The sequence below is a fragment of the Buteo buteo genome, chromosome 21 (assembly GCF_964188355.1).
Source record: "Buteo buteo chromosome 21, bButBut1.hap1.1, whole genome shotgun sequence".
Classification (NCBI taxonomy): Eukaryota; Metazoa; Chordata; class Aves; order Accipitriformes; family Accipitridae; genus Buteo; species Buteo buteo.
In genome coordinates this window covers 6,328,123-6,351,290 of record NC_134191.1, presented here as the reverse complement: position 1 = coordinate 6,351,290, position 23,168 = coordinate 6,328,123, and the positions used below count along the sequence as shown (strand labels likewise).

Below are 23,168 nucleotides of genomic sequence, written 5' to 3'. Positions count from 1 at the left end.
CCCCGTCCCACTTGGGCACCCACGTTTGGGGAAGGGAGCGAAGCAGGACGGCCTGAAAAAACTGTTTTGACTCAGAGCCTGCTCACAAAAGGCATTACTCACCCTGCCAACTCAGATTTTAACCAGCCCAGCAGCGCATTTCACTTTCTTCAGCCACTGCTCCCGGCTGGACTTTACCCCCATTTTTGATTGTTTGCAATACAATGCCAACACAGAAAAACACATCCATCAAGCACACTAGTATTAGAAAGGAAAATGTTATTACCTGGAATAGTCCCCTTTAGCTTCCTACAATTGAAAAACAGTGACAGAATTAAAACATGATCTCTTCAAGAGTCCTCGATTTTCCCAGCATTGTTCACTTCCCCACTCCCACAGCTCTGTGGCCAAATCCTGACCCCAGTTACACTCGATGCAAAGCACAGAGGCTGCCTGCACGTATTCAAGAACAGAACCTGGCCCTTTATGGTTCCAGCTATAGATTATCCACCTACACCGTAAATAAAACCGCTTCCAAAATGGAGATTAATTTCATATTGCAAATCAAATATCACTTTCACTGCACAAAAAGTGAAATACAATTCTCTCTCCAGCTGGCCACATCCAGCTAAAGGTCGGCTTTACAGGCAGGTCAGCAGTTGAGAGGAATTGTGCTCACTCGAGATGAAAACAACAGTTCAGGCAGATCAAGCCACTGCAGCTTTGCTGTAGCATTTTGTCGCTGCAAGTACAGTGGGGAAAACCCCCAACATTTTAAAGGTAGTATTTTGTTTCATAGAAAGTTGTAAACAACCAGAATTTAAGTCTGAGTACAACAAAACTTGATTAAGGAGAGGAAAAAGTGACATAACATATTTCGATGTGACAGAGGTATCAAAAACGTGTGCTCTGAAAGATTCGCAGGTATGATATAGCAAGTTTAGCCACAGTCCGATACTCTTTTCTTCCCAGGTCTCCAGAACATATTAAAATTAGAATAAGTGATAAAGTGGATAGAAACCTGCCTGAATAAATGACTTCCCTTGATGAGCTTTTCCTCTTCCGTCTTTCAATTTAAAATTCCTCAAATAAATATTTATTTCACTTGCCTATGAGAAAAACAACCCCCAAGTTTTTTAGCTTTTCTCTCCCCCCCCCCCCCCCCCCCCAGCTGCAGAGACTATAAAACAACGCTGCACGGTCTTATCTTTATAAAGGGGGGGAACCCAGAAAAACAGCGGAACTAAATCGAGTCCAAGCCCCCGGTATCCAAAAACCGACCCCAAAGCAGGAGGAAGAGGCGCTTACCTGCAAAATCAGGGCTGCCAACTTGAAGACGGTCTCGCTTTCCACTTCAATCTGCCCCTGTACCGGGAAAAAAAAACCAGACCGTGAACCGCCCGCTCCCCGCACCGCTCCGCACCGCTCCGCACCGCTCCGCACCGCTCCGCACCGCTCCGCACCGCTCCGCACCGCTCCGCACCGCTCCGCACCCCGCGGGGCGGTCCGGGGACCTGCCCGGGAAGGCGAGATCCGCCCCGGGGCCGGAGTCCCCTCCCCGCCACCCCCTTTTTGTGAGCGTCTACACGGCAGCAGCAGCCCTTCCTCCTCCTCCTCCTCCTCCTCCCCCCGAAGCCTTCTCTCGCCCTCGCGTGTTTTCTTGGCAAATCGGCCCTTAATTGCGTTTTATTGGGGGAGCTGCTTCGCGTTACTGCAGCTGAAGGGGGGCACGGCGGGGCAAGGACCTGATCCTGCGCCCTGCAAGAAACGGCGTGGGCAACTGGCCGTGAAGCAGGGAGACAAGGTTGAACAAGAGGTATTTTTACGGTTTGAAGCACAGCAGCTCTTCGGGGCACCCAGTTCTTTGTTGTAATGGTGGTACGCGCACCCCTGATGCTAGATAAGCGATGCTAATCACAAGGAGAGCATAACTACGCTTCCTTTACCCCACGCAGTCTGGATCTTACAGCCTTCAGCTCTTGCAAGCACACAGGAGGTGTAGTGCAGCGGTCAGGAAAACGGCATGGACCCCCATGCTGGAAATGTCCCGTGGCTTAACCCCACTCCCACACCAGTCCTATCCTGACAGCCCTATGCACTCGGTGACTTCAAGGGCACACAGCTGATAAATGCCAAAACATCAAAACCACATAAGGATCCTTTTTTCTTGCTCGCAATCTTTCAAAGTTAGTTTCGTACAGTAAAAACCTTGGGGTTGGTTCTATAGTGGGACCAGCAGTTAACACTGGAAGAGTAAAGGAGATGCATTTAGAGTTGGACTCTTGTGTTGTCAAAGTCAGCCCTTGCGCCTACCGCATCCTGCAAACTGCCTATAAAGGACAAAACTGAGCCCATGAACCAGCCCATGAATACAGATTTTTTTTTTTTCCTTATTGATCTTCTGCAAGTGAAGGTAGTGGACATGATGCCCATCTCCTGCCACTAAGATCCCAGCACACCCTCCGTCCTCAGGATGTGCTGGCTGAATGAGGGGACAAAGCAGACCAAAAACTGAAATAGTGCCAAAACCAGCGTAGCAGCAAGATCTACAAAATCACATACAGATACAGGAAAATGACATCTCAAAATATATAGGGCACATCTGGAGCTGAGCTAATTTACTACAGCTGCAGATCTGGCCCACAGAGGCTAAATTCAAAAGTGAACAAACAAATAATTCAATTTTCATGGAAAGGAAGGGGTTTTTTGCCTGCTTTGTCAATAAAACATTCCAGCAGCAGCACTCCCCCAGGCTGCTCCCCAATGGCAGACAAAGAGGAATTTCCCCTTCCCAACAGGTGTGGCAACAGCTATGCAGAAGTAGCCTCCAAAGCATTCCCAGACATATTTTATTAGGAGAGGAGGGGCACATCGTGAATTAGGAGGAAGAAAAAAAAAAGCTTCAAGTTCATCCTTCCTTCAGATCTCTTTCATGTTGATGCTTAAGAGAAAAGCCCAGAAACTCTTCACGTGGGTGCAATTTTAAGGTACTTTGTTACTTCCAGGTCTCTATCAGGTTAGTCTTTGTTATGCACATCTGAGCTGCCTTTTTGGAGCTTAAATTGCATCTGCTCAAACAGCCTCCGAGGCCAACTGTGGCAGTGGAAGGATTATGAGAGATCAGGTCACCCCAGCACTGCGCTCCGCTGCACCGGCAGGCAGAAAACCCACACGTGAGAAAAATCCCATCGCAGGGAACCTCCGCTCAGCAGGAAAGACGGGCTCTAGTTCAGCAAAGCTGTCCCTGGACCACAAAATCAGGGAAAACAGGGCCAGAAGGGACCTTAAAAGCTCCTCCTGAAGACCATCTCCCTGCCCCGAGGCAGAATCAGCTACATGCGGCTCATCACCTTTTAAGCATACGAGAAACTCATCGAGATTTAACTATCCAAATGCAATTCTCACATCAAAGGTCCTCTTCTCTTTGTTGCTGGCTCCAAGAAAAACTGCAGCAGTGAGTCTCTGCTGACCCATAGCAATGGCTGCTGCTGGTGTTACAGGGGTGTTTGGGACTTAATAACCCAGCACCTCTTCACTTTTCATCTTCAAAGCACCTCACAACCATTAACTAATTAGCAATAGTAATTATCAGGCTGCTCTTCTGTGTTTATTTACTCAGTCCTAAATACGAGCGTTAAGAAACTCCGGTCACTTTACTAGGCTGCTGCAGCATTGCCACAAAAGTTAAAAGTGATCCCACAAACCACTTCATTTAGGGTTTTAGGAGAGCAAACAGGCTGAAGGGGGACTGCCTTCTTCAGGTAACGAAGTTTCAGTCTCTGCTTTCATAGGGAGGGGTTTGCTGTGCCCATGTCCTCAGTTTCGAACGTGTTTGCTTAGAAGCTGTATTGAGGAGCGAACAAGTAAAAAGGTCCTCCCTAACCTGACCTCTCTCAAACAAGACACTGAAGGTGTCTTGACCAGAGCAAAAGGGATAAACAGGACACCCGAGGTGCAGGGCTGCCACCGTGGCTCTCCAGCTGTGGCAAACCTCAAAACAGGGTGAACCAGCCCTAACTATTCCCACGTATCACCAGACGGGAACAGTGGCAGGAGACTGGTGCCACTCAGAGAGGCTCTGCACCAAAAAAAAAAAAACCCCAAAGAGCAGTCAGGAGAACCCTTACCCTTTAAAGGGGCTAAAATTCAAAGAAGCAAAGAGATGCAGGGAGGCGAAGGGACTGCCCTGAGATCATGCAGTAGCTAAGTAGTAGAGCAAGGATTTGAAGCAAGGGATGCCAAAGCCCAGCTCAGCCTTTATCTAACAGACTAATGCTATACAAGTGACAGTCTCATGGACAATTCCCTCTGAGCCTGGAATTATTTTCCATCATAATATAACATTATTTGCCATCTGGTTCCCCAGTTGGCCATTGCTATAATGTAATCCAGCCCTGGGCCGTCAAGGAGTTTGGCCAGCCCTTGGCTTGACACAAATCCATATAGTGATACATGTCACTCAGACAGGAGTGCAGGACCGCGACTCTTCCCACCCAGGCAATATTTGGATTTTATAACCATCTTTCTGTCCCTAAGGCTGGCAAATGGGGGTCTCTGTTTTAGCATCGCTTTAACAGCAAGGTCAAATTTAAAAAAATAGATGGGGTAAATGGCTGTAAGAAAATTCATTTGTAATGCCTGCAATGGCGAGGGTAATTTAAGCAAAGACATCAGTGAGCAGGTGGGGGCCCTGGGAGCCACGGCAGCGAGTGGTCTCACGGCCACGTGTTGAAGATGAAGATGGAAGGTTTTCCTAAGATTTATCCCAAGCGGAAACAAGGTCACTAGCGCGAGGTTAAGTAGATGGATGTAATTCAGATAATGGAATCTGAGTCTTCTACATTTTAGATGTAAATAAATTTAAACAGACTAGCGGGTGCAGCTCCAGGGAGGGGATGAAACTGATATTATTCAATTAGAGTTTGCACAGGGACCAATCATTTTAACCAGTGAGACAGATTCAGCCCCTTGTGTAGCTCTTGAAAAGGCCACTGTCTTATGTAAACACTACATTTGGTCCAGCGGATTCAGGTGGAGACTTTTGTCATACTGACAAACATCAGAATAATAAAAGGTTGCAGCAGATCTCCAAACCGGGTAGCAATTACTGTAGAGCGGGAATAGGTCACTATCTCGGCAGCTAGTAAAGACTAGCCTTCAGCGCCCGTGGGCAGAATTTAGCCCCCGATTCAGATGGGAGCTCACATCTTTTGCTGCACAGACACACATTTATGTGATTAAAAAAAAAGTCACAAGCTCAGTTATGAATAGAGCAGTGAACCCTCATTAGACACAGCAACAACACTAGAATTTACTGTCACAGAGATACAAGTCTGAAATCCTGATGAAAACACAGATCAAGAATGAAGATAGTCAGATGAGCATTAACTGTGCTAAGCAAATCTTTAGACTGTAAACTCAGATTAAAACAGCTTAAAAAAAATAAGCAACCCAGGAACTGTCACGTTTAACTCTTCAGGGCCAGAACAAGAAATGCAAACTAATATGGTTTCTTCAAACCACGTGTAACCTCCAGAGGTTAAAGACTGACAACAAAAACACTTCAACTGAAGATTTGAGAATTGAGATACCAACACACCTATTCCCTCAGACCAAGCCCTTTAAAATTTCATATTAACCAATGACGCCCCCATATACACACACTATGATTGAATAGCCTCAAGACAGCCACAATATTGAATATAATTACCTGTGATTACCAAAAGGTGATTAAAAAAAGCTGAGAGAAAGAAGGGTGCAATTAGAGGGAAAGGAAGGACCCAAATGTCTATAACAAGGCATTCAAACCGAGGGAGGCAATTAGCTGGGTGCGGACGCAGCACAAGCGAAGAACGCGATGCCAGCGCCCCTGCCCTTCCCCAGCACCGCTGCGACTTCCCACAAGTGATCCAGTATCCCCGCGATGTGTCCTGACAGCCAGAGGATACGAAGGCAGGTCCCTGCAACGCAGAAAGCTTAGCAGCTTTTCAGCATTAAAGGCTTCTTTGGGAGCGGAGGGTACGTGAGGCAGCCTGAGCTCCTGGGACAGGCTGCGGCGAGGAGGGGTTGTTGGCCACAACCTGTTACACGACATAAGTCGAGCAGCGCAGGTGGAACTAGGTCAGGCAAATGCAACAACTCGCTCTGTCAGGGTGGCTGCGCTGGCTAATTACACCAAGGAGGCAAACAATAGCAGCAAACGAATAACCATCCAACTTTAAAGCGCCTGTCCCGGTTACCAGCGTTCACGCCTACATCTCAATCCCGGTGGTGTCACCTGCTGTTCACGCCGCCCTGCCATGTACCGGACTCCCCATCCTCATCCCATTCCCTTCTGTATCAGAAGCTCCAAACTTTGCTGAGCATCTCAACTGGGAGCAGTTTCCCAAAGACAGAAATGCTGGGCTGAGAAAAAGCACGGCAAAGCAAAGGTCCACCTCCAGCACATTAGGGAGAGAAAGTAAAGCACTAAACCAGCAGGAGATCCAGAATATGAGCCCTTAAAGGAGCACATTAAAGGCTGGTCCTTCTGACCCACTTCAAAAGGGCACTTCAGATTCTCACTTGTGCCACACTTACCCCACAGGGGAGTGCAGCCTGGATGGCTCAGGAGGCCTCACAGCTGCTTCACAGCATTTAGATGATCCGTAACATCTTTCATTTCACCCACTAAGCCCCACAGCCCTTCCTAGCCACACGAGAGCACGACCCGAGACCAAACGCAGCTCAACGCACGTACAGCAGCCACCACGGCTCTCTTCCCACCTCAGCAGCTTAGGCCAACTCAGCCAAAAAAAAAAGCTGATAGTGCCTCACGGTGAGCAAAAGCTTCAGGTTTCTCTGTTACGCCCTTTATTTTGCTGTCTCCGCCAACCACCCTCATCCATCTCCCTTGCTTTCGTTTTGTGCTTCAGCCAACACTTAGATCAAACTCCAGGGACAGCAGGAGCTACTCTGAAACTTGTCTGCACAGTTCAGCGCAACAGGAGCACATTTAGTGCTGCTTTTTTTGCATCGGTATAAGAGTAAAAGCAGAGAATGGGGCAAGGACATAAAGACTTCCCTGTTTGCAAGCCAAGTATATGGCAAGTGTCATTAGACTTAACGTATAATCAGAGCCTTTCGCTTTCCTACCCCAGCACCACGGTGAGATACCCAACACGTCCCAACAACAGAACAGGCTGAGCTGTCACAGCATCTTTACCCTGTGGCCAGGAGATCAAAGGTGCAAAACTCTCCATTGCAATTAAAGCCAGTAGTTAGACCCAGGAGGAGGTGACTGCATCAAGAGACGCGCGGTATGAAACTTCGGCCGCAAACCAACTAAACCTTCATATGCAGTGGGACAGCCCAGCTGGGACACAACCTACACCTCCCCTGTCAAGAGCCTCAACAGGTCCCAGGGGCATCATCACCATCTTTACAGCAGGCAGCCTCGGACCAACCTCAACCACTCTCGGTGGTGTGTGGAGTCACTTGACTATACCCACTCCACGGCCAAGTCCCTCCCCAAGCCACCAGCGCAGCCCCACGTGAGCTCCCATGGGGTAACGAGTAGGGGGGCCCCATGGAGATCTGCCAGTTTACATCAGCACGGGGGTCCTGTTTCCTCCTCCCGTCACATTTTGTTCACAGGCATAACCATGCTCCATCCTTCTCAGCTGCTGATGCACTTCTGGGGGGGGGGTTAGGCTATGGAGGAGGCTGCCAGCACCCATGGAAGATAACAGCCTTAAAGGTGCAGAAAGTCAACTGGTCCTGCTGGTCATCATCCTGGGCTTTACACGCGCAGGCTTCAAGAGCAGAACAGCAAATACAGGCAATGGACAGAGTGTATTTTAATAGCCTTGGCTAGGATCAGACTACACTGTGTTACAAGGCTGCATGGGAACGCTCCCCTCTCCCTCGAGATGGGGAAGAATTAGGAAATATCTGTTATAAAACTTTCGAGAGCTCTCTGATATATGACCACTTTGCTCGCCACGAGCTGGAAGCCAGCCAGACTTTATGCTCACACCAGGGGTCTGTTTCAACAGCTCTTCTTGGTAAGCACTGGTCTTCAGACTGCCAAGTGCTCACAAGCACTGCTGTTCACGAAGCTATCAAGGTTACAGACTCCTCTGAAAACTTCCATTTCCTTTAAGTTTTTTCTTTTTTTTTTTCTTAAAAAGTAATTCCTACAAGTCCTTGAAACAAATGGGAAATTAATAAATAAACCCCCAACACCCAAATATAGTGAGGAAAAAGGGAACACGGCCAACTTGACCAAGATCTTAGTTTACAGAATGTATTTTAAGGACTGGCAAAGAGTCAACCGTATGGCTGCGGAGCTATATGGAGGTTAGCTCCAATGCATAATAAACTTGACAGTGCTTCGCTAGCCAAGTAGGGTGTTATTTTTCCAAACTTGGCTGTTTTATCTTCCCAAATTTATCATCAACATGTGCGTGACCAGTTCCGACCCACCTCCTTAAAAGTATCCCAGCTATGGTCATGGGCTGTGCAATAACACACTGAACACATTACAAAGCTCCCCTATCCCTGTGCAAACACATCAATTCTGAGATACCCATTTCACCTGAAACCAAGCGCTAGGCTTTCACTATTTTAAATTCCAGCTGTACAGTAGATTTCAGAGATAGCTATAAATCTAAACCTAGCTTCTTAAAGTCAATGACAGGAGAGAAAGCTTTTAAATTGAAGCTGTCACCACTGAAGGTTTTCAGGCAGCAGTTCTCAAAGCCTTGAAAAAGAGAGGCACGTAAGAAAAAAGAGCCCAGACATACACAAAGCATCCTTCTAGCCTCTGCATTCTCCCAAAATACACATGGATAAATGAGCTTTTAACTAAGCAGCTGGGAGGCCCTTCCATAGACCTGGAGATCTAAGTTTTACCAGCTCCCACCTCCTGCTCGGTGGCCCAAGCTGTTCCTGGCAGTGGATACAGCTTCTCCAAGCTCCAACCCAGCCAGCGTGGATGCTGGAGAGCAGGAGCCAGGCAGCTGGCTGGACCACACAGGACTGAGAGGGCCTGGGGACTGCAGCATCAGACCAGGGGAAAAAAAATGGGCAGCTCGACATGAAAGGAGGGAAGGGCGAGAGCACTGGCAGCATTTGTTTTATCGGCTGGAGGCCAAGGTTTATGCACGCACTAGCGGTGAGGAAAACACTGGGTGCTCTTACGAGTGGAACAGCAAATGTTGCATTCAGTTCATATGCAAGGAGACATTGGGAAGGGCAAGGCCAGCAAGAGCTGAACGGGTTGTCTTGGCAAATCCAGCAGAAATTTATTCTCCAGGCGTGTAAAGCAGCGTTAACGTTACACTGTGCAGAAGGAAGATGCCGGTGCTGATGCGGTGGTGGGTTAAGATGGAGGTGCAGTGGAGAGGAGCAGCCACGGACGCCTTGCGCTTAGTGCGCAGGGATTCCTCGCTCCAGGTGCGGAACTCCAATGCTGCTAAAACAGGATTCGCAAAAGTGAAAATGAGGTCTCAGTCCTCTTGTGCTTTGGGAAAAGGGGTCTGCCCCAGCTGCTCATGGGGGCTGAGGACAAGGCAGAGGGGACGGCTCAGAGAACACCACAGGTCCCAGAGGCACAAAGGAGCTTTGACTGTACAGAAGAGCACAGAGGTGGAAGAGTGGGTGGGGAATAGAAAGAAATATATTTTTGGCAGCAGAGATTTCATTGTCTATCTTGCCCCTTCCTTGCCAAATTGTCTACAAAAATTGCAAAACGCACAAGCCCCAGATTCTTCCAGCCCTTGGCAGGGGAAAGTGGCACCCGATTTGCAGAAAGGAGCAGAGAGACTTGCAGGAAGGAACGTGAAGTTGAAAGGTGAGGAAAAGCAGCATGACTGCGCACTACAGAACACCAAGCCAGCCTTTGCCCTCTTTGGAACTTTTATGCAGGTTTTTATTCCATTATTTATTATTCAGCATCCATGTTTTGTAATTTATCATATAATTAGTAATATATTCAATATGCTGTATTATTTATTCTGATATTTTATTCAGCTGCAAGCATAACCTCTCTGAAGTCATCTGGGGCACCACTCTGGATTTGGGCTTTTCACACACTGTGTCACCTATGGGGAACAAGCTACCGTGAAAACTTTGGAACCAGCTTTGTGAAAGCAAAAAACATGACTAGCTTTTAGGCAATCTTATACACGCAGGTCTTCTCACACCCCAGGTAGTGCAGCATTTATCCTCTGAGCCACATTCCTGGCCCGCACAGAGCAGAAGCTTCGTGCAAAGATCCAGGTTAGGATACAACCCTGGTAGGACGTCCTCCAGCACACCCTGTGCGTTGAGGAACAGCCCTGAGCACATTTGCTGGGTATAGGTTGCTGCTTTTTGAGACACTGGGGTTTCCTCACTCCATGAATGCAGCAAGGAAAGGAGAGGAGGGGAAAAAAAAAAAAGAAAGAAAAAGCTAAGGTGAGGCAGGTCTAACCTCCTAGAGCTGGATTAACAACTGAGAAATGCCAGGGAACATTCCTCACTGTCATCAATGAGCATCAACCACTTGCTTTACCAGAGCTGGGGATCTGCTGGTATTCAGAAGCCGACACCACTCATCCTGCAGCCTGTGTCTCCTTCCCTGCAGCACCACGGGAGCTGACATGCTGTGTGAACGCATCCGAAATGCCTTTGTGCATCCTCTTCTCCACCTCCCGTGGGCTTAAATATGAGAATTGGTCCTGTGTGCGCTTCATGCACTACTTGAAACCTAGAGACTGACCTTAAGTTTACCAAGTAGGATAAAATATTTTGAAAAGACCTAATTAGAAGGTTAAAAGCCACTGGACCAAATGCATCTTGAAAGTAAATAAACTGGCTTCTGCTGAAGCCGAGCTGCAAAGCCGCCCAGCACAGAAAGGGCTGCAGGCAGAGCAGGGGCTCTTGGCTTTCGTTACGTGCTGAATTGCTCGTCGCTGCCCACGGAGATCCTTCTTTCGGGAGGAAACGATGCTCCTTGTCCCTTCGCTGCCCACAGAAACCGGACACAACAGAAAACCCTCTCTGCTTCTGGCAGTTTTGCTTGCAGGAACAGGGAAGCCGGCACTTTGGGTTGCTACCAATTAGCACACACACCTCGCAATCCACAGGGGGAAAATATGAACCAGCCTTCATTCAAACCTCTCCCAGCTCCTGAAGCCCTGAACTCAATAGGATGATGCACAATCTGCTTATTGCAGCTCTCCGTGCATCATCAGCACTTCATGTGCTATCAGCACTTCATTTCAGTAATATGAAATTATGCTGCTTGAATAATAATATTTATCCAGGCCAGAAGCAACTCCTTATTGGTTTGATGACATGTGTGTCTATGATCAGCGAGGGAAGTTTTTTATGCTAGTCTTCTCCTTTGCTTCCTCTTATGCTTTATGCATACACATAAACACATATACTTGCACCCAAATGTTTTAGTGTTGACCAGCATTTGTTTCAATAGCAGTGGCATTTTTCACATTCCATCCTAAAACCAGACCCATTTTCCAGTTCCAAAATTATTTGTACTGTCTGTCTAGTTAAACTGCTCCAGTTTTCCCTGAAAGGATGACTATGAGTTGCCAACACCCTTCATTTATAAAATGGCAGATATGTCAAATGGAGATTTGCTTTTTATTAACCTTAACCAGTGAGGCTCCAAGTTCTTCAAGCATCTTTAAAACTTTAACATGTTGTAAAAAGGTACCAATTTCCTCCACTCCTTCCAGAAAGCAATTCCTGTGCAAAGCACAGTCACAATTTTGCCATTAACCACTTTCACATCAGGTTTCTGATCCCACCATAAAATAATGAATACTGGATACTGAATAAGAATCCTCTAAAATATGAAGCACATTAAAGGTGAAAACTTTGGCCAGCTGCACTGAGCTCTACAACCAGCTAATGATACAGAATTGTCTTCCAAGAAAAGGCTGTAAGAAATGAGTGACCCTCTTTGAACCATGAGATAAAAAAAAAAAAGCACCAGGTGCCTGAGTTTGACATTAACTGGAAAATCCCAGAAACATCAGGCATTGCTAAAGTTCATTGAACTGCAGCTGCTATTGCACCGCCAGTTACTAGGGGCATGGCAAAGGTGGCTGCCACACTACTCTTTTTTCAGACCCAGATATATCTGCAGCGGATCAACTTTTTTTTTTTTTAAGATTTTGGCTACCATATCATGAAATAACTTCTAAAAATATATATATTTTACCAATTTGAGCATTTTGAGAAAACAGGGGAAGCTTCTTAACCAGAGAGTAAATACAGAAAATATTTTAACAACTAGCTTTGATTGCCACTTTATAGGATTTATTACTTTACTAAATTAAGGCAGGAAATCAGGGAACTAGGAACAAAGTTCACAGCATAGGACCTTCCTCACAGGTCTTTTCTTCTTGAGACAAGTTTGACTCGAGATCAGTAAAGAGATGCTTGCTTTGACTGTTTGCTATGCAGCGTACAGAAGGATACGCCACAGAGACAGAGCCTACCTGCAAAGTTACAACCCAGATTTCAAACAACTTAAAAGCTTTTGAGTATTTAAGACTTATTCTAGTGTGGTGAGTACACAGTGGGGCTGCGAAAACAGGACAAGGGAACAGTCATCATCCTTTTCCAGTTGCACGAAGAACCAGCATTTAAATGAAGGAGGCGATTAAGCACACCGAGATCTCAATAATTCAATAAGATCTACAAATCAGACACAGCTCCTCGCAAGTTTGCAGGACTGTGTGTGACAAAGGAGCAACAAAAGGAAGATGCACAACAAGGAGCTCCGAAAGACGCTGAGCCTTACCTGGTGTACACAGGACTTGGCATTCAGAAAGAACAGCTCTACTGTAGTTTTGTCCTTGAGAAAGGAAATGCTTTCAATGTAGAACCTGAAAAAAAAAAAAAGGAACAGTTACTTTCTTGAATAGGTTTCATCTTCCTCCCAAATCATTTTATTTCCTCAATGTTTTGTTCTCTAGCAATAAAATGGCACAGAGGGACTATGAGCTACTGCACTTAATTTCCTGCCTATTAGGAAGGAACAAGCAGAAAATCATGGGCTGACAGCACACAGGGAACGACAAGCTCCTTGTTCAATAGATCGTAGGTATCTGATGACTTCTCATCTAGTTTGAAAACCGTGTCAAACACTAAAGGAGCAAAGCCCATCCCTCTTATGCAGATAAAGCCGCAGAAGTGGAAAAGGTAACTGCAAATGGTGTGTTGCAGCCGGTCCAGCACTGGACTGGTGTGCTGGAGGAGAGGGGCCGGCAGCAGCCCCGCAGGACAGTCTTTCCTCCAAGGAGGAGAGATTTAATGGGCTGAGAGCCATTAACTCTGCTCCAAGCAAACTGGGACCAGCAAAAAAAAAAAAACAACAACAACCACCCAAAAAAAAACCCAACAAAAAAACCAAACCAAACCAAACCAACCCAACCAAAAAACCCCCCCACAAGGAACACTTCGGGGTCAGCTCCATCCCATCGGGCACATCCATCCTAATGGCAATGGGAGCCCCAAAACCAGAAGTTTACATGGAAGGGCTGGCAACTTGTTCAGCCTTACAGGCACCACTCTGCACAGCGCTCGCTGCCTTCCTCCCCATCCCCGGCTTCCTCTTCCCAGGGCCACGGGTGCATCACAGAGGCACACACCAACAGAAGCAATCCCATTACTGGTTACTCTGGCCCAGCCAAGGTGAGCAGATGGGTCCCAATTTGTTACAGAACTACACCAAACATCGCGTATGCCACTGGCACTCTGCAAAATTGCACACAACCTGTCTGTGCGCTTCTCTGACTCACTCGAAGCATCAAACCAAACAGCGCTGAGATGCATTAAATAGCGTGGAGAAAACATCTATAATTTGAGGAGCGCAGAACTGCCAAGTCAGTTTGAAGAGAGACAAATCTGTGCGAACGTGGTCCTGTCAATCCTTCAGCTGCTTACAGAGGATGAATGCGTCGGGTCCAGACTCACCCACACTATGCTAGACAGCAGGTACACTTTTCTTTCTAGCCAAAACTTGGGTCACCACCACCACTGCCCAGGCAGTGCAGACCACACCAGGGCTTCTCAATGTCTTGCCTTTGATAGCAGGAGGGCTGGATGCCCAACACAGGGCACACAACCCACTGTGTTTATCAGAACCAGGCCAATCCCTCCCACAGCCCCACGGTGCTCCTAAGGCTCCTCACAGCCTCAAGCTCCAGCCAACTGATCTCTTGGTGTAGATGATTTGCAAGATGTTGGAAGAAGTCCACAGCAGCAGCATGGAGCACGTGGTAGGAAGCAGTAAAGCTAGCAACTACTGCACTTGCTAGGAACATATGCAGTATTTAAGCTGTGACTTGAGACAAGCAATACGTTAAATAGTATTTTTTTTTTAATATTTCGCATTCCTACAGCATGTTCCATCAAATTAATTTTAAAGCACTCCCCAGAACGTGTCTGCAGGATAGGGAGATACTTTTCCCATTTTACAGGCATGTAGCCTGTCCAAGGCGCAGACCCAAGCCCAGCAGCCTGCCCCAGACATTTGAAAGGCTATTTTACATTTCCATGCCTCGTCTTTCACTGAGAACTGTAGGAGCCACAGGTATTTCCACCCTCTCTTGATCACACCTGATATAATTTTTTTGAACAGCTTTGCTAAACTTCACTTTAAATACACTTGAGTGTTTCTCTCCAGAAATGCAGAGCAGAGGACAGAAGCCTCACTCTTCATCCTTTCCCAGCTTGCTGCCAGACCAGCCCTTCACAGCATGGACCTTCCTCAGCCTGCTAAAGTTTTCCTCCCTCCACTGCACCAAAAAGGCAATTATCCTCAACTAATGACCTCATTTGCACTTGCGGTTTCTTTCAACTAAGGATCAGACATGGCTGACTTACCCTCAGAAGCAGGATAGTACCCCTGGCTCTGGAGAGAGCTAGCTCCCAGTCACTGCTGGTACGTAGCAGGAGACTGTAGGATCTATGGATTTGGGGAGAAGGCACTGGGGAGGCGTTGGCCCCTGCCCCAGCCAGGTCTGCGTGCTCAATTTCTTCTGTGGTAAAGGCTGTATGCTCTTATCATCGCAATACAGATGGGGAACACTAGACCACAGAGGTAAGGATGTTCAGGGGACGGCAGGCATGTTTGGGAACACCACAAAGCGTATGTTCTGCTTTTATTTCCGATGCTGTCAGCATCCTCAAAACTAGAATGACACTTTTAAAAGTCCTAAATCTGCATTATAGAGTCCTTTACCAGCTGTGTATACCATATGAAAACTTACATGACTGGATTGAGTTTATGCCAGCTGCAGAAAAATAATTAAAATCTGAAAGGATTATCATGTGTTTCATCACAGAACAGCAAAAGCTCAGGGCCAAGGAGTTAGGAACAAAAGGAAGGTCGTAACCAGGTATCTGGGGATCCCAACCATTTCCAGTATTGCTCCTGGAAACTGTCCAGCGCAGCGCTGAAAGATACTGAGAACCGATGCTGCTGCACATCTGCCACTTGTTATGAGAACAGCAGCTCAGCGCCCTGCCTCCTTATACTTGCATCTCAAACGAAAGCGACACTGCATCCCTATTTCTTCTACTCACGGCTGAACTTATTTCAAACCCGCAGAAGGCATGGCCCGTGCAGGAGGGCTCGCCCAGCCCAAGGGACACCCTGTCCCTGCAGCAGCATCCACCGCCGTCACGTCACACACGGCTGGAGACCGTCCAGCCCCGGGGCTCTTCGCCCATCCCCTCCGTGCCGCTTGCCCCAACGCCCAACTCCGCTTTCCCATTCAAGCCACGGGCGCACGCAGCTGCAACTGTGTATTTCGGCTACTCTCGTGGGAGTTTAATTAAGGAATAGGCTATGACAATGTGTTCGCATGAGATAAGCGTCTGAACTAACCACCCAAGGCATATGCCATGGAGCAAAAGCCTGGAGTCACTTACTTACCCAAAAGGTTGTAACAAAGAGAGCTGTAGGTTTTGAAGTGGCTTTTCTGCTGGAGTATCTATTTTCCACAGATCAGACAGTTCCTATATTGCTAGTTATTTCTGTATCCTCCTCCTCCTGCTCTGCTTCTCCCTCACTGCCCACCTCCTTGGCTCCTAATTGCTCGGTTTGGATCCCACAACCCGAGACTAGTCAGGCTTAAAATTAGCTTCTAGAACTTGGTCTTTCCAAGCCCACTCTTCACATGTCACTTCTTACCCAGGTCTCTGCACACCCTGCCCTGTAGAGGACCATCTTGCAACAGAGAGGGCCAAAATGAATATCACAAGCCAACAGCATTAATCCCCGCCAAAGAAACACTCAAGCCATATGATTGCCTTCACAGCTTTCTTGGGTAGTCATAGATTTGAGCCTCCCAGATCCTCATCAAACACAGTGAATATATTGAAGAGCCCATCATCCCTTTTAAAATGGATTTTTTCTTTCTGTTAAAAGTGGGGAAGAGATGAGAAGCCCTGAACTCCATCACAAATAAGCACATATTCAGCAAAAACAAAGTGCCACTTGTTTGAACCATTCCCTCCAGGACCAGGGAGCGGAGGACATGGCGAGGCGACGGTGCCAACCGACCCAACTACACAAGAGGCTCTGGCTTGGAAGTGCTTCAAATAATTAAGCACACAAGGCACAAATTTACCGAGATACGAAAAGCAAATGAGGTCAGTCTGCTCTCATTTTCCCTCATAGACTGTAAGGAAAACAAAACCTCCAACAATATTAAGAATATGATGCTTGGTCTTTTCTGCCAGCACAGCTCTGTCTCATAGGACATCCTTTTTTTTAGGCCCTTAACCAGCAGAGCTTTGCCAGCAAATGCCCTAAAGTAATGCAATTACATTGGCCAAAATCATCACTTTGCCAGGGATTTTATTCTCTCCTGGGGACTGGCTTAAGCTGTGTGAGCAAAGAAGCCATCAGCAATCCCTTTCAAGTACAGACAACCCTTAAGTAAACATAAGAAAAAGTAAGTATGATTGTTTAAACAAGCTGTATTAAAATTTAGCACTATTAAAGACAAGTGAGACAAAGAAGATATTTAAAATACAGGGCTTTAAACAAACAAACAAAAAACCCCACCTAAGAACAATGTCCTAGTAACAGTTTAAAAAGTAGCAGGTTCCAAACTACTTTATTTTGTAGTTAAATACAAAAGAGCAGCACTTATTCAGGACCTAATCCCCTTCTAAAAATAATATATCGCTTTGACATTTACTTCCTTTATCAAATCCGTAACCAAGTCTTTTAAACAAAAACCCCCGGTGACAAATAAACCCAAGTAGTAATGTTTTCTTTGTGGAAACAATTACTCACCTAACGGCAAAGTACAAAGTTGCTGGGCCGGGTTTCTTGGGCAAGTCATGGTCCAGGACTCGGTGATCCAGCTGCAACCAGACGCTCTGACCTCTGCGGAAACAGGTTGGGGAGGTGGTTAAAAACTGGGACAAGAAATGCAGAAACAGGGTCTCTTTCAGTGCTTGCGTTTACTCCAAATGTTACTTCAAAAAAATGCAAAATTCAGCTCTGAGGCAGGCAAACGTTTCATCCAATTCTTTCCTTTTTCCCTAACTTTCGGATTTTGATGCAATTCACTTTCAGATGTTAGAGAATGTTCTTTGCAGTTGTATTTTCAGCTGCAGCGCAGAAGTCATAGCACAGCACCCAGAAAAACTAAATATTACTGAAATACCTTCCTTTGCTATAGCTGGGGACACTGCCACTGACTTCTCAGGTCTAGCAGAGGCTGGATGTTTGCCTGCAGCAGAAATGGGTCTGATCTCTTCTGCTGCACGGGGACCGCATAGCTCTGCTGCCATATCCCCCACTCCTGTTCCGCACCATCCCCAGTCCCAGCGTGACATAAAAGCCCATTTCAGAGCAGAGGGCTTTACTGCAGGCACGCTCATTTAATGAGGCAGCTGTATAAAACACAGTTCTCTCTGCAGTGGCTGCCTTGACTGAAATGGGAAAGAAGCCAGAAAGAAAACAAAAGTGCCCCCCCCCCCCCAATCCCAATTAACCTCCCTGAGGACCCTGGGGCCAAGGGGGAGCGCAGAAGCCTGTGGCTGCCCCAAAAGGCTGGGACATGGGTGCCCTCCAGAGGCCACATGCTCCCTCCAAGCACCCAGCCCAGCCTCGTAAATCCAAGGCAGCCTCTGGAGTCCCGCTGGTGTTTCTGGGGAAGTCAACAGCTTTTAGGTAATCCCCTGGCAGCACTTTAAAGCTCACCGTGAGGGAAGGCCAGCAACCAAAAACCTCCAGAAGAATTTCATGGCAGCTCTTCTGGGGGGGAAAAATAAGCCAAGTGCAAACAGCATCCTCAAGGGATTTACAGAAGAGCTGGAAGAACGTATTTTCCAACACCTAAAAGGACAAGGATGTAGCAAATATATTCTAGGGAAAACCCAAAACAAGAGTGGCTGGTAAAAAATAACACACTGCTGTGGTCAGGGCCTCCAAGCGAGCAGCTCCTACCAGCTCCGTAGACACCAGCCCTTTCCCCAGGGCCAATCCTGCACCTGCGGATGGGAACTGCCTTGGCAGGTGGCCCCAAACACAGCTCTGACATGATTTGTAGGTGAAGGCTTCCATCCAGGACACCGTAAAAAGCAGCAATGGAGAGAAGCAGGGGCTAATATTATTCCCGTTAGACAAGAAGAGGTTTATTTAGGGGCTGTATTAATGCCCAACTCCCTTTCCCCGCTGCCCTAAGCAGCTCTGCTCCAGCTTTTTTGAGGAGCTGAAGGTAACTCTTCTGGAGACGCTGGCCCTGCCTGCGGGTTTCGGTCCTGCACCCAGCAGACGTGGGGAAAGCATTTCAGTGCAATGCCGACAGATGAGTCTAAACACCAGCTGAGATTTCAATTAACCCGGCTGACTCCGCGTTAATGCCACCGAAGTGGATCTCCCACGGCGCTCTGGAGCCTGGCCGTAGCATCTCACCCAGCCCGGCAGCAGCTGCCCGAGCTGCCCCACTCGCACCAGCCGCGATGACAAACTGCGCCCAACGCCGCCACGCAATAGTCCAGCGGCCAGGAAGGGAGGGCTGTGCATTTCGAGCACGTTCTGCTTTTGCAAGGACTTTTTGGTGGTCTACAGAATAGCTCGGATACCTAGAAGTAATAGGGAAGCTAGAGGAAGGTTGTTTATGGGAAGGACTAACCTCGTATTTCACTGCTGCTAGGGAAGTTTGGGTTTAAAAGACTCAACAATACATTTGAGATTAAAGTGCAAAGCAATAGCAGCAATTCACTTTGAAAATAAATGCAAAACCTTTATGTTGTTACTAAAAGTGCAGAACAGGAAAGCTGAGGGTGTTCACGTGGGAAATTATTGCTGAATCAATTTTTTCCACCTTGTGAGACAAACATGAGAAGTGAAAGCGTCAGGAAGGTATTTTACAAGTATTCTGCGGTTTGTGCCCAGAAGATATTTTCCAAATATTTTCTGTTTTGTGCCTTCCCCTTTCCTCAGCCAAGAAGCACAAACACAAGGTAGGAAAAATCTTTCTTCTTCAAAAGAAAGACTCATTTTTCCATCACACTGAGCTGCCATGGTGTCGGGGATAGGCTTCACATTGCAATAAGCACACAGCTGTTTAAAATAAATGACCATACTTACGTATCATCTATAAATGTTATCCCAAAATACTCCTTTTCTTTCAAGTTGAAGTGTGAGGCCACCAGATCCAGTAACTCCCGGGACAAAAGTTTGGGCTATTGAAAGAATAAAAATAATTCTATTCATTTCAGTCCAGGCTTGTCATATATAATAAAAATTTTCTCAGCAAATACTGACATTTAAGCACACACGGCCAAGTTAAAACCTTGTTGTACAACTCAATACAGAAATGACTCCATCAGACTCGGGGCAGTGGGATTCGGTGTCTCCGTGGAGCTGCACGGGACGTGCGGAGCACTGAGAGGCAATTATGCACTTAACCCGCGACATCAAGCTGAAGTGTGCGGACCGACTGCTGCTTTCCTCTTTCAGGGAGAAAAAGAAGGCAGCTGAGGCTTTCCTGCGCTCACAGCAGGAGAAATTTTTCAATTAAGAAAATATTGTGTACTAGAAGATCTCGCGCTTTGGGTTCTGTTACATGAATAAGAGACATCCCCCAAAACCCAGACTTTTCTTCCCTTTTAAATTAGAAACAAAATACCACTGCGAGGGGTGCATTTATGAATTTTGGTGAAAGCAGATTAAAAAACGAATGCAGAACTGATAGCAGGTATTTTGCCCACCGTGCACCAATGCCCAAGGGAAACCCCCCTGCTAACTCAGGTCTGAGGAATGGCAGGCATGCATGAAAGTGTGCCTGTTTATTCCACTTCTATGAGTTGCTCTAATAAAAGATACAACTTTTCTTCGACCATCACTTATGCATCAGCCCCCCAATAGCACTGCCACCGGTGCCCAAAAGAGAGGGGTCCGTACCTGAACCAGCAGCTCCAAGTTCCTGTCATCGAGGAGATGCACCTGGCAGTGCCGACCCTCTGTCATCTGCAAAAACAGCAACACAGCCCCGTGAGAATGGGCAGAATCCGCGATTTTCCTGGCTTGCACCGGACCACGTGCGGCTCAGGGGCAAGGACAGCGCGTAGCAAGCACCTAATCTGCACCGATAAGGGAATCGACTCCGTACCCGAGCTGAGCGTCCTTCTCCAAGGACTCGGTCTGGGGAGCTGCCTCAGCACTCTCAGCTCCTGTCAACTTCAAATCTGCATTAAGGGTGCTTAGCAGCATTCAGGATCAGGTAAAAGTGACATAAGTGCTGCAAGAATTTAATTTGAGGATGAACCAGCCTGGCTAGTACCAAGCCACAAGAGGCAGCAATGGCCTTTTGCTCTGGTGAGGAGCAGAGATGACCAGGGACCCATGAAAGCCTCGTCTATCCAACCATCCCTGCAGATGAGTCAGCCTAAATTTGGTCCCTTGACAGAGGACCTGGTCTCAAGTCTAGACGGAGTCTCTACCAGTACATTAATGCTCTCCCCTTGGATAAATTTTCACAAGCATTAGAAGTTATTGCCTCCATAGGACTCTTATACAGGTGCTTGAACTGAATGATTAAGAATGGGATGAGCTTTACAACCTCGAACATTGGATCTGGACCACCTTGGTTCCCACTTTGTGTCACATTTATCTCTTGCAAACAATTTGTCTTTCTCTCTTTAAGAGGCGAGCAATTCAGAAATAGCTGCACATTATGCCCTTTTAATATCTGCCCTTTGAAATCTAATACATTTCCACGAAAGCTTTTACATTATTTAAAATCTGTTCTAATTCTGGACCTCTCGCCGGCTTTGGCCAGGACCGGCTTCACAACGCTTTCCGGACAAGAGCTGGTGAAGGAAACCTGGCTTTTATATTTATTCTCCCAGCCTCAAAGTAACTCATTTTCCTGACAGTACAAGCTTCTCGCAGACTATAAATTCTGAGCTGTGAGCAGAGGCTGAGGGTGGTTTGCTTAGGTAGGGGCTCCCAAAGGGATTAAATAGCAACACACAGCGGTTTCTCCTTTCACATCCCTCTGGCTCCGCAGGGATGGGGACAAGGACAGGGCTGAGCTCTGCTGCCACCAGCACCCCCTCATCACCTCCTGCCCTGGGATGCCGCACATCCAAGCCTTGTAACTCTTAAAAATAAATACAATTTATACCCGATTGCAGTATAACCGAAAAGAGACCTCCTGCCTCCCCCAGCGCTGCCCCCGTTTCAACGCGTGGCTGTTTGCACAGCGGGGGCTGCCGAGACACAGCCTCTTCTGTCACCAGTCAGCCATAAGAAGCCAAATTAACAAAGCTTTATTGTTTTACCTAATTGAGCTCATTTTGACCAAAACCCAGAAGGGAACCCCCTCCTGAGGAGCTCTGCAAACAGGTCAGACATGAGCATCTGCGGACACAACTCTGTCTCGTATCTGGGAAAACAGGGCTACAGCATCCGTGGCACCAGTGCTGGCAACTTCCAGCACTAAGTATCATTGTGTCGCTCATCAAAACAGCAATACTGGTGAAAGGACCATTTGCAGAGTGAGTCTAGCTGGAAGAAAACCCCTTGCTTTTCATTTTTCCTACTGCTGTGAATGTGAATTTGTAGAGAAGCGCCAGATGAAGAGTGACTTGTGCACGCAGGGGTGCAGAGCAGAGGCTGCACCATCACGGAGACAGCAGCGATGCCTCCCCGTTGCAAACCACGGCCTCACCCCACGGTACTGCACCCCAACCGAGAAGGCATCAGCCCAGAGCTGCATCTGCCCCAGGCCTGTGCTCCCAGCAGGGTACCATTTCCAGTGCTTTATCCTTCAGGTTTTGGAAGCAAAGCCGCAGCATCCCAATTCCAGCTTCCAGCCTGCTCTCTGCAATTTATCAGCTCACCAAACACGCTGCCTGTAGCCCTTAAACATATTACGATCTGATCACGGGTCCGTTTGTTCAGGAGAGCTGAAGGTCTGCCATCACATCATCATAAATAAGTCGCATGTTACCATCAATTAATCGTTTCATCAGCACACCCTTCAAGGCGGTGCATATTTCTGGCTCTGACATACTGTTACCAATCTGCCCCTGTTGCGAAGTGTCTGATCCAATAGTGGTTTTAAATCATTCCCCATCTGTTGCTCTGAGATAGCACAAGGGTTGCCATTATTTAATTGCTAGCTTCTTTAGCTTTCACCCAGTGAAATCACATTAATCACTTCTGACTGTTTTAATTGCCTCAGTTGTCTATTGTTAAGTAAAAAAGGTTTCTATTAGAGCAAACACATCCACAAAGCCTTGTGCTGAGGAGAAAGGAAGGTTGCCAGGAAGATTAAAACATAGAAGAAATACCAACCATAATCTGTGCTTCTACTCAGCTATCCAAGGTAATTGCAAAGCACCTTTAAAGTAATTAACTTCATCACACCCCTGAAGATAGGCAAGATATAATGATCCCTGATTTTATTGATGAGAAAATGTAGGGACACGGCTTAAAAGTCTGATTTACAGATATAGATACAGATAACATTTAGTACCTGAGTCTCCAGGAATCTCACCTCAGAAGAAATCATACAGCTGCTTCCCAGAGTACTAGAAAGCTCAATCAAGAAGTTGCAGAAGATGCCAGGCTGCTTGACGATAAAGCACCTCGAAATGCCGTTCCTGTGACAAACCTGTCACTCCCGCTTGTATCACCAGAGCTCTACGTGGAG

The 23,168-nt window shown here is 47.0% G+C and overlaps 1 protein-coding gene across 4 annotated transcripts in view; it reads right to left on the bottom strand.

The window, feature by feature from the left end:
• Positions 1–23,168, bottom strand: part of FRMD4B (FERM domain containing 4B) — a 117,885-nt gene that overhangs the window by 43,383 nt on the left and 51,334 nt on the right. For all 4 annotated transcript variants that reach the window (XM_075053603.1, XM_075053604.1, XM_075053602.1 and 1 more), the window contains exons 2-7: positions 20,411–20,476; positions 19,595–19,689; positions 17,288–17,380; positions 12,776–12,860; positions 1,288–1,344; positions 266–288 (exon numbers count right to left, since the gene is read on the bottom strand). In XM_075053603.1, coding sequence (XP_074909704.1) covers positions 266–288; positions 1,288–1,344; positions 12,776–12,860; positions 17,288–17,380; positions 19,595–19,689; positions 20,411–20,476 — 419 coding nt within the window. The remainder of the gene's footprint in view (positions 1–265; positions 289–1,287; positions 1,345–12,775; positions 12,861–17,287; positions 17,381–19,594; positions 19,690–20,410; positions 20,477–23,168) is intronic.